General features: G+C 36.2%; 1 protein-coding gene across 8 annotated transcripts; it reads right to left on the reverse strand.

Moving 5' to 3' along the window:
* Positions 1–2,874: 2,874 nt before the first annotated feature.
* Positions 2,875–11,372, reverse strand: LOC114305351 (two-pore potassium channel 5-like). Of its 8 annotated transcripts, XR_014359676.1 has the most exons (4): positions 10,003–11,372; positions 9,023–9,415; positions 3,401–3,597; positions 2,875–3,187 (listed from the first exon to the last, which is right to left on the reverse strand). XR_014359676.1 is itself a non-coding variant. In XM_028237764.2 (2 exons), the coding sequence occupies exons 1-2, from the start codon at positions 11,154–11,156 to the stop codon at positions 9,268–9,270; spliced, it is 1,302 nt and encodes a 433-aa protein (XP_028093565.2). In that variant the 5' UTR covers positions 11,157–11,372; the 3' UTR covers positions 8,375–9,267. The 8 variants fall into 8 exon arrangements, 3 of the variants coding, with proteins under 3 accessions (XP_028093565.2, XP_082769003.1, XP_082769002.1); XR_003640155.2 differs by lacking the exons at positions 2,875–3,187; positions 3,401–3,597 and adding an exon at positions 8,375–8,632; XR_003640158.2 differs by lacking the exons at positions 2,875–3,187; positions 3,401–3,597 and adding an exon at positions 8,375–8,632 and having other exon boundaries at positions 8,922–9,415.
* Between the last annotated feature and the right edge of the window lie 434 nt (positions 11,373–11,806).

Below are 11,806 nucleotides of genomic sequence, written 5' to 3' on the forward strand. Positions count from 1 at the left end.
GGCATTTATTCGGTGTGAGAATGATATGCACCGTAGATCGTCGATCCAACAGTTAGATATGATCGGATGCGATCAAGGAACGTGACCATTCGATCAGATGCATAAAGGCCTATAAATAGGCTGCAAAATCATCCATTTCAATCCATCCAAAATCTTGAAAAGCATTCCTGCAATTCTCTCTCTCGCTCTTGATTTAGAGTTTTCGATCAAGAGTTTCTTAAGCAAATTTTTGCTTTTCTTATTGGTAATCAAATTCTATAGACTTGATTATTAGTGTCTTGGTTTTCTTGATTATATCAAGAGTATTCTGATCTACTGTCATCAGTACAGACGCCGGTAGACTTGATCTTTAGATCAGACTTCATTGTATCCTAGAGGTGAATTTTCTGTAACCCCCTACATACCTTTTGGTGGATGCAAATATTATCTTTAGGACATCGATTAAGTAACGCGACTTGAAGCACTAAATTTCTGTTTAACATAGACAAGATCACGCCAAGTTGTTAAGACCCGAAGACCACTAACTGAAGAATTCAAGACAAATTGTTCCAACACTATATGTAGTGAATTCTCTTTAATTAGCCAAAATGTGGCTAATAGAGACTTGTTTTATTTTAAAAATAAGGGATGTGGCTCTTTGTTATGTTAGTTGATAGAGCCAAAGATGGAATATTCATGAATCGACAGTGATAGATTACTATGGGTATAATATAACTCTTCAAGAATTCAAATTATTTGCATTGTAAAATATTTTCTATCGATTCTAGTAAACTGCCTTCATTTAAATGAATTTCATTCTTCAATCCAATTAAATCAAGGGGGCATTGTTTGCACCACATTTTATTTTTCTATTGATTATAGCCTATAATTATGGCTAAGTTCAATTATCTTTTGTCGATTGAAATCATAAACTATTTTCAAAGAATAACTTTGATCACATTTGTTTTTATTGTTATTTTTTCTGTCGACAACCATGCTAACCTGGCATGATATAGATGTGTTAAGGACGTGGTATGATGACATGTTAAGTGGAGAGTCAAAAAGTTAGCAATTGCAGCAATTTGAAAGTTAGTTGTTGAGATCAAGGAGCCAAGATCAAATAAAGCACCAAATTTGCAAAATGATTCCTATCAAAGATGAGATATGTATCATGTTGAGAAAATCATGGGCTTGTTGAGGAAATTGTAGACTTAGGTTATCTCTTTTTCTCATGTGGCTGAACCTATAAATAGGCCTAGAGAGATACAAAGAAGAATCAATCAATCATCAATGATTAAACACACTCGTGTAGAGTTATTTTGGAGTAGTTCTAAATTAGCCATTTTAGGAATAGATTAAACAAATAGCTTTTCCAACCCCCCATTTCTCTTCTTTCTGTTGATTGCTGTATTTATTCAATTTTTTGTTCTTGTTTAAATTCTTATAACTAGTGACGAGTGACAATTTATTTGAATTAATACGTATTCTGTTCTGTTCAATTTCTTATTTACTTAATTACTTAATTACCTCCAATAAAGTCCTTAATCTGTTTAGGGCATAGAACTCAACCACAAAATCTGATCATTTTTGTGTTTATTTAAAATTAGTGGAAGCCTGTCGATCAATCACTGTTAATTGGACCTAAACCGAATTTTTGCTAACACAAGTGTTTGAATATATTAATCACGATATCATCTTATGTTATAATTGGTTTAATCAACAACACAAGGGCCATATTTTTCTTCTTGGTCTTCTATTCTTCTTTGTTTGTTTGCCAAGATATTATATTTTGTTCTCATGTCACATGTGGGAGTATTTAACGTGGAGTAATTGCTTTTATTATTATTTATTTATTTATTTAGGATAATAATGTTGATTAGTTGCACAATTTAGTTCATAACTTAATAAATAAATAGGAAGGAATATGAATTTATTTGAAAGAAAGAAGCAAGGGTGGGTTATTCTTGAAAGTGGAAAGAAGCCATGGGAGTTTTGTCATTCCTTTGTCCTTATCTGCTAGTGAAAGAAAAAGAATGCACATCATCATCACCGTCATATGCTGGCAGAGGTGACTCTCAGCCTAGACACCGGGATAAAATGTTCATTTATCTGGTGTAATATCCGAATTCGAGTCTTACCGTTGTGTGATGCAATTTCTTCTTTTGTATTCTCCTTACTATACTGATTGTTTAAAAAACAAAGAAAAGAAAAAAGAAAAGAAGATCAATTAGATTAGTAGCACTAGGTGTTGGTCTTTTTGGTTTCACTACAAGAAATAACACATTTGTCGACCAAAAAATTGGTCGCTAAAAGTCCATTTTTGGTCGGCAAAAGTTATCTGCGACCAATTTTTTTGGTCGCTACTTTGGTCGCCAATTGAGGGTCGGCAAAAGTAATTCGCGACCAAAATTTTGTTTGGTCGGGAAAAGTAGGATTTGCCAACTAAATTTTTGGTCGCTAAATATGTCATTACTACAACTAATCCATTTTGTCGCTAAAACACTTTGGTCGCGGAAAGTGATATTTTCCCGACCAAATATCTTAGTCGCCAATTGTCACATTCCACGACCAAAAAGTTTGGTCGCCAAAAGTCAAGAAATCGCCGACTAACAATTTAGTCGCCAAAAGGCAAGGAATTGCCGACCAATGATTTTAGTCGCAGAAGTGTAGAATTTGCCGACCAATTTTTTAGTCGCCAAATCTCTCTATTTTTTTTTTTTTTTTTTTTGAGAACATTCAATTTTTGTTTTTAAACATTCAATCCAATATCGAACAAAATTCATTCAACCCAACCACAATTAAGGAACAATAACATTTAAAAAATTAAAAATTGCTCACAGTTTCGGTACCACAATTAAGGAACAAAATTCATTCAACATAGCCAAAGAATTTAACTAAGAAGAAAACTTGAGAATTTAACATGTATACAAGAGAAATAGTACGTACAATCTGTGATTTGGCAAAAACAATCACTAAAAATTCAATCTCAAACTACACTTTGCTCTCACCAAAAAATTAAAAGAATAAAGAAATCAAAGAAAATAACAAGGTATGAGGCTATTGGAATAGTTTTTCAGCTCTTCCTGTAGTATGCTCATACCACAATGACATCCTATTGCAATTTCATCCAATCTGGACGGGCATACTTAGGATTCAAGCCCAACAACTTGCAGTCTTCATCACTTATACGCTTCAGGACATTTAAAACCTGTAAAAATGTCATATAATGCTCGCTTTGTAAGTCTTGATCAGCTAGAAATTGACAAGAACAAAACATAGAAAATACATAGCTAGAAACATTTCTTCATTGAAGCTACCCTTTCAGCGGAGAGCTGTTGTTTCCTTTCAACAGGTTCAGGAAGCTGTTCTGGGTAATCATTTTTCTTCTTCTGAAGCTTGTATTCATCAATCATTTTCATACCTTCAATAGTGAGCTTAGGTTGTTGAGCACCACAACCCCCTCGACTCTTCTTAACTGGTTCATCAGTATCTTGACCTTGGGTGTCAATTTCATCGCCACCTTCACATTTTGTTTTGCTCTTGCTAGCATCTAGGATCTTTTTAAGTCTGTTTTTTGGATTTCTAATTTTTCTGAGCTTGCTTAAATTTGTGTTCCTCCTACGAAAGTAACAATTGAATAAGAAATGGAAGCTCCACCAGTATATACTTTGAACAGTGGGGAAGAAAATAAGGGAAATACATCGACTTTAATATGGTGATTAATACAGTCACCAAAGAGACCTTCTCAACCAAATAAGGTAGCTTTGGAAAATAAACAGGTTTTTGAAAAGCAAAGTACAAGCAGTTGTAATAGATTTACAGTAAATGCAGAGGAGGATTAAGGGTGGTTGATACAAGCATACATGAAAATATAGACCATCAAACATATATATAGATAATTGTGGCAAGATATATGCATTTAGCACGTGTCTAATTCCGCTATATAGCTTTTCAAATTCTAGATTTCAAGAAACAAACATGATGGTTTAAACACTGGTAAGATAGGCAATTTATGCCCTCTGAAGATAATACTAAAAATGATAATTATAATGAAAAACTCACTCCACGACTCATCACAGCAAAATCACACTAAAGTAGTAAAGTACTAGTATTTCACCCTCTAGGCACTGTTATCTATTCTATGCTAATTAAAATTTCTACCAATTCTGTTCATGCAAAGTAATGATCCTAAACAAGACAACCCGAAGTCAGAACCAAAATCGATCAATTCCATGACCAGTGTTATCACTTGTCAGAATGCAAATTCAGCATACTGTAGTCATCATCAATTCCACAAGAGCTTAGTATCGAATAAAAGATCCAATTCCCAATCCACCAATCAGAGATTCCCATGTGGGTTTTGGATTTGAATTTGAAGATACACCTTAACTCATAAGCTTAAGAAAAAATCCAAAAGAACTCCATACAAGTTAGTGATATAAGTGAAGAAATTGAAGCAAAAAAACTACCTCATCGGCTAGAATTTTGGAGCAATTGAAGCAAACGCATCGCATAATACTGAGTACAGTTTTCAAAAACCCAATATGGAACATGGGTTTGGCGAGCTTGAGGTGCCCAAAATGGCTAGGACACTCAGCCATGTTGGCCATACAGGTCTCACACTTCATCTTTCGGTCAATAGTACCCAACCGAGGGTCGCTGAAGCCACCGAGCTTCGGCTTCCCTCGCTCTATCGTCTCACTGTGCTTGATCTGCACCACTGACATTTGCCTCTGCCAGAAATAAACACAACATCAAGAAATTAAAACCCCTTTGAAACCCTAACAGCCAAAGAGATGAAGATGAATGGGTCTTTCTTTCGTTTTTTGGCAAATTCTCAATAAAAATACATGGAAAACATAAATTGATTGAAGATTGAAGAAAAAGATTACGATCTCATCGGGGCTAAGGATGCCAAACTGGACCATCCGGACCTTGGCGACCTCCGCTGGAGAGTATGGAAATCGGATAACCATGGCTACAACAACTACTACTACTACAACAGATCGTTGACGATTTCAATCAAAATCAAAATCAAAACATGATGAAAGTTTAACCAGTGGATGGAACCAACTCTCATATCCGAAAGCATGTCTTCTCAAAAGCTATTCAAGTCATATTCATATCTTCTAGAGAGGGAGAGAGCGAGAAACAGAGAGAGAGAGACATACAGACAGACAGACCGAGAGTGAGAGAGAACCTGTGAGGATGCGGCGGCGGCGATGGCGGTGGCACTAGCAGTGGCGTGCGACGCTGGTCAGTGATGAGGTGAGATTGGGTGAGGATCCCCCAGAAATGAGGAGTCCATTAGACAGAGGGCGATGGCGATGTGTGACGGACGTGAGCAATGGTGGTAAGGGACTTCGGTGAGCTAGAGAGAGTGGGCACCGATTGAGAGAGAGAACACAGTGAGAGGGAGAGGGTGAATCAACATACTACACAGAGAGCGAGTTGGAGACAGAGGAGATCAGGGCCTTTTTTTAATTTTTTTTTTCTGTTTTCCTGGTACAAAACGACGTCGTTTTATAATTGGTGACCAAATTTTTTTTGTCGCCAAAAAATTTCATTTCCCCCCTCCATGTTTCAAATTTCCCTCCCAAACTTTTGGCGACCAAAACACCATATTAGTCGCAGAAAAGGTACCTTCGCCAACAAACTTTTTTAGTCGCCAAATCTCAATCAACGGCGACTAAAATATTAGTCACTAAAAGTACTAATTTGGTGACTAATTTTTTTTAGTCGCCAAAATGTAACCTTCCGCGACCAAATTTGTAGTTGGTCGCCAAAAGCACACCAATTTCTGCGACGAACTCATTTTTGGTCGCCAAAATGTGACCTTCTGCGACCAACTCATATTTGGTCGCCAAAAATATTGATCATTTGCAACTAATTAATATTTGGTCGCCAAAAGGTAACTTTTAGCTACCAACTTTTATATTGGTCGTAGAAAGTGATCGCTAAAAGTGCAGATTCTTGTAGTGTTTTAGGCTTGGTCACTGTGTAGGTTGGTTGTTTTTGTTTTTGTTTTCGGACCAGACCTAGGTGTTGAATAAAGAATCAAGAATAATTGGTTGGGCCCTAAATGTTATACTTGTACACAACACACACAAGAATAGGTGAATTCATCCAAAAACCTCAATCCATTGCTGGATTCTTAATCAGATAACATGGCCTTAATTTAAATATAACACTTTTTGAAAGGAGCTGAACACTATAATATCATAAAAGAACCTTTGAGGATCTGCATCCTGTAATAATACTACTAATATTAATATACTAATACCAACTATTTTATTAACAACAGACGGTTTAATGTTAATATCAGTAATTTGTTGGTCTGTCTACTTTACTTGAAGAGGATTGAATTTTCAATCTCTATAATCCAATTTGATAATGTAGTCTGATCAGCAAGAGATGGGTCAGACTGATCCAAGTACTCCACAGGTCGATTGTTCTTCGTCTTCTTAGTCGCACCTGCAACAAGCCCAGTAAGAAGGTTCCGAAATGAGGGTGATTCCTTCCTATAAACCCTTCGACGATCAAGTTAGATAAGTGTATGGAAGGAATAGAAAATTAGAGGGAAAGCTTAGTGTGGAGAGAGAGAGTGAATGAGTAACCTCTTACCAAATGTTCCCTTGAAGTTTTCTTATATTCTTATTAATCATTTCCTTATCCATTCATGTTGTCCCATTGACCAAAAGCCTGCAATCTATTTGCCGTCGGCCATGGCAGTTTCATCACTTCCCAGAGCAAGAGGTCTTATTGCATTTAATGCTTTAGCAGTCTCATTTAATGCTTGGCGCGTGGGCTCAATAACTCTGCAAAATCTTTGTTTGGTAGGTGGCTAATTCCTTACTCGACACATGTCTAGCTGTGACCGGGTTTGGATCACTATGGATTTTCTGTTCTCTGCAAGACTTGCTGTTGGGCCTTATTTGCTGGGCTCTATAATGATAACTAACCAAGTAATTATCTGGGCAGCCCAGGTAGCCATGGGTTGGGCCCTTTTGGGCTATGCCCATCACAATTGTTTACTAGTAGTTAGACCCACTTCTAGGGAACTGTTAACTAGTCATACATATATGTATATATAACTGTGACAAAATAGAGATGAGCCCTGTTAGGGCTTCTCTAATTCTCATGATGGATCTCTTTCTTGGGCTTAATTAATTAATATATAATTGGGTTTGAGTGTTCATTAATTTAAAGCTCAAGGTTGTGTCACCGTGTGATATGCGCTGTTAAACTTCCTGTTGGAGGAGAGAAAACTTCTTTCTATATATAAATATGGGTTCATAAGTTAAGCATGCCAATGCCAATGCCAATGTCATTCTCTCTATCCATTATCTACTCCTCTCAAACTGTTCCCCTCTCCCTCATTTATACTAGAAGAACCTCCCCACCCCACCCTCCATCACTTCAATCACACAAATAGTTGCTATTCTTCTCATTTTATAAATAAATAAACCCAAGGACTACTACTATTGCTGCTGCTATATATCACTGGTTATAACAAAAATGACAGCAACCCATTAGTGTTTTGAGGAAGTTTTTTAGTAAGTTTTATTAAAAACTTCCTCAAGTCCCACGTTGATTGGAAAACCAATCAGTGTGTTTGGTTTGAGTTTTTTAAATTAAATTTTTTGAAAGTTGATTTTTGGATTTTCGTGTTTTTTTGTTTTTAGTGAATATTTTTTAAATTTTAAACATTTTTTTTTTACTTTTTTAGATACACCTTACTTAGATGTATCTAAAAAGTAAAAAATTTGTGAAAAAATATTTTAAAAAATTAATAAATACATAAAAATATAAAAAAAATGTACTGAATTCTTGTATTTTTTTTGTATTTTTGGTATTTAGTGAATTTTTAAAAGATTTTTTTTAAATTTTTTTTACTTTTTAGGTGTATTTATGTTAGGTGTGTCTAAAAAATAAAAAAATTATTTAAAATATTAAAAAAATTCAGTAAAAACAAAAAAACATGAAAAATAAAAAAATAAAATTTTCTGAAAAGTTTTTTTTGAAAAGGGAAAATAAGCAAGGTGCTCCCTTATTGGATTTGTATATACTGAAGTATCTCTTCTTTTACTTTACTTGATTCCCAAAGCCTAGTTACTCTTTTATTTAATAAAATAAAATTAATTACTGCACACACGCATGCCTGGTACTTGTCTGCATTCATGTGTAGTCCCAGAAATTTTTATTATTTTCAGATCTTTAACTTTTATAACAATTCTGACTCTGTTATGACATTCTCATTTTTCTTGCACCATAAGTTTTCAAAAACATTTTTGTGTTTAAAGGTCTGTATTTAACATGTTTCATATGATTTATACTTCTATTTTTACAGAGATATATTATTTTCATCTGTTACTACTATAAAATATATCAAAGGTTTACAATTTCAAGTTTTTATTTTTTATTCAATCAAGTCTCTAATACATGATAGATTCACATTTGCAAAGAAACTAGCAATATACATCTGTATACTATACACGCATTATAAGGTTTTTCTTCATTTTCTGGACAATTCGGTTGTGAAGGTTATAATCCTCTTGGTGGATGTGAATTCCAAATGTGGGAGTGGCTGTGAGAGAGCATCTGGCAGCTGGTTAGATCTTGGAGCCGCCTTCATAAACGCTAGGACCTTCACCTAAGGAGGCAGGAGCACACCATGGTTTTAGTTTTAGAATAGTGATGATCACACCACACGCATCTCACAAAAGATTCATCTTATCTGTTTAAATTTCTGTTTTACTGTCATATGGAATTTTGTTACTCAATTAGAAATACAGACTGTCATCAAAATTACATGACACAATTCCTAGCCCCCCATGAGTTGGTTAAGAGATCTCTAAACCAAAAGATTGAAGAAATTAAAGCATTAATTCCATTGCCCTCTTTTTGTTCAATGACACTTTCAAAAGCCTAAAGTTACATACCTTTGCTCTATTGCCCTCTTTTTGCTCTATTGCCCTCTTTTTGTTCCATTATCCTTTTGAGATAATTGCAGCATTAAAATGGTAATCCTAAAGTTACATACCTTCCTTCCATGAATGAATGTACATTTTCTCTTTTGTGAAAAAAAGTAGAGCTTTTGCAAGAGATGGCGGCAACAAATGGCTCGTGTATGTAAGTAGTTGTTCTTGGAAAGGAGATTTACTCAAACAGCCTCTTTCTTCAATTCCCTGCATTGAATATTCACATTCCCCTTCCTTCTAGAACGAACAAATAAATAAATAATCCAAGCCAAGCCAAGCCAAGCCAAGCCAACTCTGATTTTCAGTGCTAGAAACGATTCTCCAATAGATCAGGCAGAGTTATTTTTCCTGAGTTGTTGGAATCAAGCTTACTAAACTGATTACATATCTGCAGTACATCTTTCTCCCCAATCTTTCCCATTTCTTTGAGCTTGTAGATGATGTATTCCGACTTACTGTACAACATGTCATTCAAAAAGAATGAAAGAAAGAAAGAAGAGGGAACTGAGGGTTAATTCCAAATGATTTAACTGTGATAACTGATGATAGCAGCAATAATAAAATCCGACAATTGGGTTCTGCTTTAAAAAAATGCATAAAATTATCCAAGGCAGACTGTAGAAATTTTCATGGTCAGCATAGGAAATGGACAAAGAGCAGCTCAGTAGTGATGTGTATAAAGTTATAAGTTTTTTTTTTTTTGAGCAGCTCAGTAGTGATGTGTATAAAGTTATAAGTTTTTTTTTTTTGATCAAAAAAAAAAAAAAAGGATGCTTTGAGGTGTCATCACAGCATCCGTGAGTCCAGGCTCGGGTTTATCGGTTACTGGCCTGATTTAACTCAACTCAGAGGAAGGGACCCATCACCGAAGCACCAGTGGAGCTTATCAGCTGCCCAGCCAAGACCAGGTTTCGATCAGAGTAAAGCGCGAGATCTCCCAAGAGAGATTGGGATAAAGAAAAAGAAAAGGGGTTTAATGAATTATATTATATAAAAATAGACAAAGGGGTAAACTAATATAATATGATGTATATGTATATACCTGATGAAACCGTTGTTGTTGATATCGGCAGCAAGTAAGTCGTGAACGGTGATATCGCGATGCAACACCCACTTGGTAATCCTTCTGTGCCTCTTATCAATCCTGGCCTCTGCCAAATACAGGAAGGCCCTCGCCACTGCCAATGTGGAGAAAAGAAGCCAAATTGCAGCGAACAAACGGCCAGTCAGGGTCTTGAAGGCCGCGTCTCCATACCCAACCGTGGTAACGGACATCACCGACAAGTAAAACGAATCAATCCAATCCAATTCCTCCACAAAATACAACATCACCGTCCCCATCCCTATGCACAACACAACCACCCCCAGTGCCAGAGCAACCTTCAATCTGATTCTCATCCTCCCCTTCTCCACATCAACAACAACCATGTAATTATTATTATTATTATTATTATTATTATTATTATTCTCCTTCTCCTCTTGGTTCTGAAGAAGAATTCCCCTCAAGATCATCTTCTCTTGCAAATCAAGAACGTAATTGACCACCCCACTCAGCAATATGTCGATGAACCCAAAACCCACCAATACATAGAAGCAGGCGAACACCTTTGTGTGAGGGGATGATGGGGCGATGTCCCCATAGCCGATGGTGCACATGGTTACGACGCAGAAGTAGAGTGCGTCCACGAGCGTGTGGGTCTTGTCTTCTCCTCCTGAGAAATGGTTGCTGTTGAAGGAATAGATGAGCACCCCTAGGGAGAGGTAGATTACGACTAACAAGGCTGCCTGCCTCAATAGGGAAGTTGGGTCGGGTGGGTCCGACTGGATTGTCTTCTGTTGTTGGGTCCTCAGGTCCCGAACCACTGCCATGGCTGGTGCTGTCTTGCATCGGTGAATCTTTTTGGGGGGTCCCACGTGGGAGAACGACGAGGAGGATGTTGATCCAAGTGACGGAGCAGAGACCAACAATTCATCAGCAGCAGCAGCAGGAGAAGGGTCTTCGATGTCTTCTTCGAAGCTAACAGGGGGATGATTGTTATTGCTCAAGGATTCAGGACAACTACTACTATTAGAAGAAGAAGAAGAAGAAGAAGAAGAAGAAGAAGATGAGTTTGATGGGAATTGGAAATCGTGGTCGAGGAGAAGGCTTTCAAGTTCGGGCCTTTTTGGGGGCACCATAAATTGTTCTCTTTCCATTTTTAAAAGGCCGATCGATTACCAAAGTAAGAAAGAAAAGAAACCCCAGGTCCCAGATTAAAAAATTGTTTCAGAAACAGCAGAGAGAGAAAGAGATAATAGATTTATGGTGAGGGTGGGGGTACAACCATAAAAGTTTCTAATGATAATGATGATGATGATGAATGTGATTGCATTATTATTATTATTATTATTATTTTATCTTATAAATTCATCAAACAGGGAATAACAGCAGCTGGTTGGAGATCATCGGAGACAGCCCCTTTGACCTTTTTGTCCTTGTGATTAGGCCGGGTCCAGCTCAGACGGAGACATTTTTTGTATTTTACTTTTTGAAAATATGGACTTGTTTAGTTGGCTCTGACTCAGCCAAACTATCAGTATGCGACTTCTTTCGGAAATAATTACACATTAAGAATCTTTCGGCCAAATCTGATTGGTTGTAAAAAAAGTGAACATATTTAAGCGTCTAATGATGTTTAGATATTTATATTTTTAATAAGATTGTGAGTAAGATTTTAAATAAATGCAACATTCAGTTCTTGAAAACGTTTAGACGTGAGGAACTCATTATGAATTATTTTAAAAATTTAAATAATTTATTTTGTCGGTATATATCATTTATTAAAAAAATTAGATCATACTAACAT

Source organism: Camellia sinensis, unplaced genomic scaffold, assembly GCF_055761805.1.
Source record: "Camellia sinensis isolate YWXY unplaced genomic scaffold, ASM5576180v1 Unanchor6, whole genome shotgun sequence".
NCBI lineage: Eukaryota > Viridiplantae > Streptophyta > Magnoliopsida > Ericales > Theaceae > Camellia > Camellia sinensis.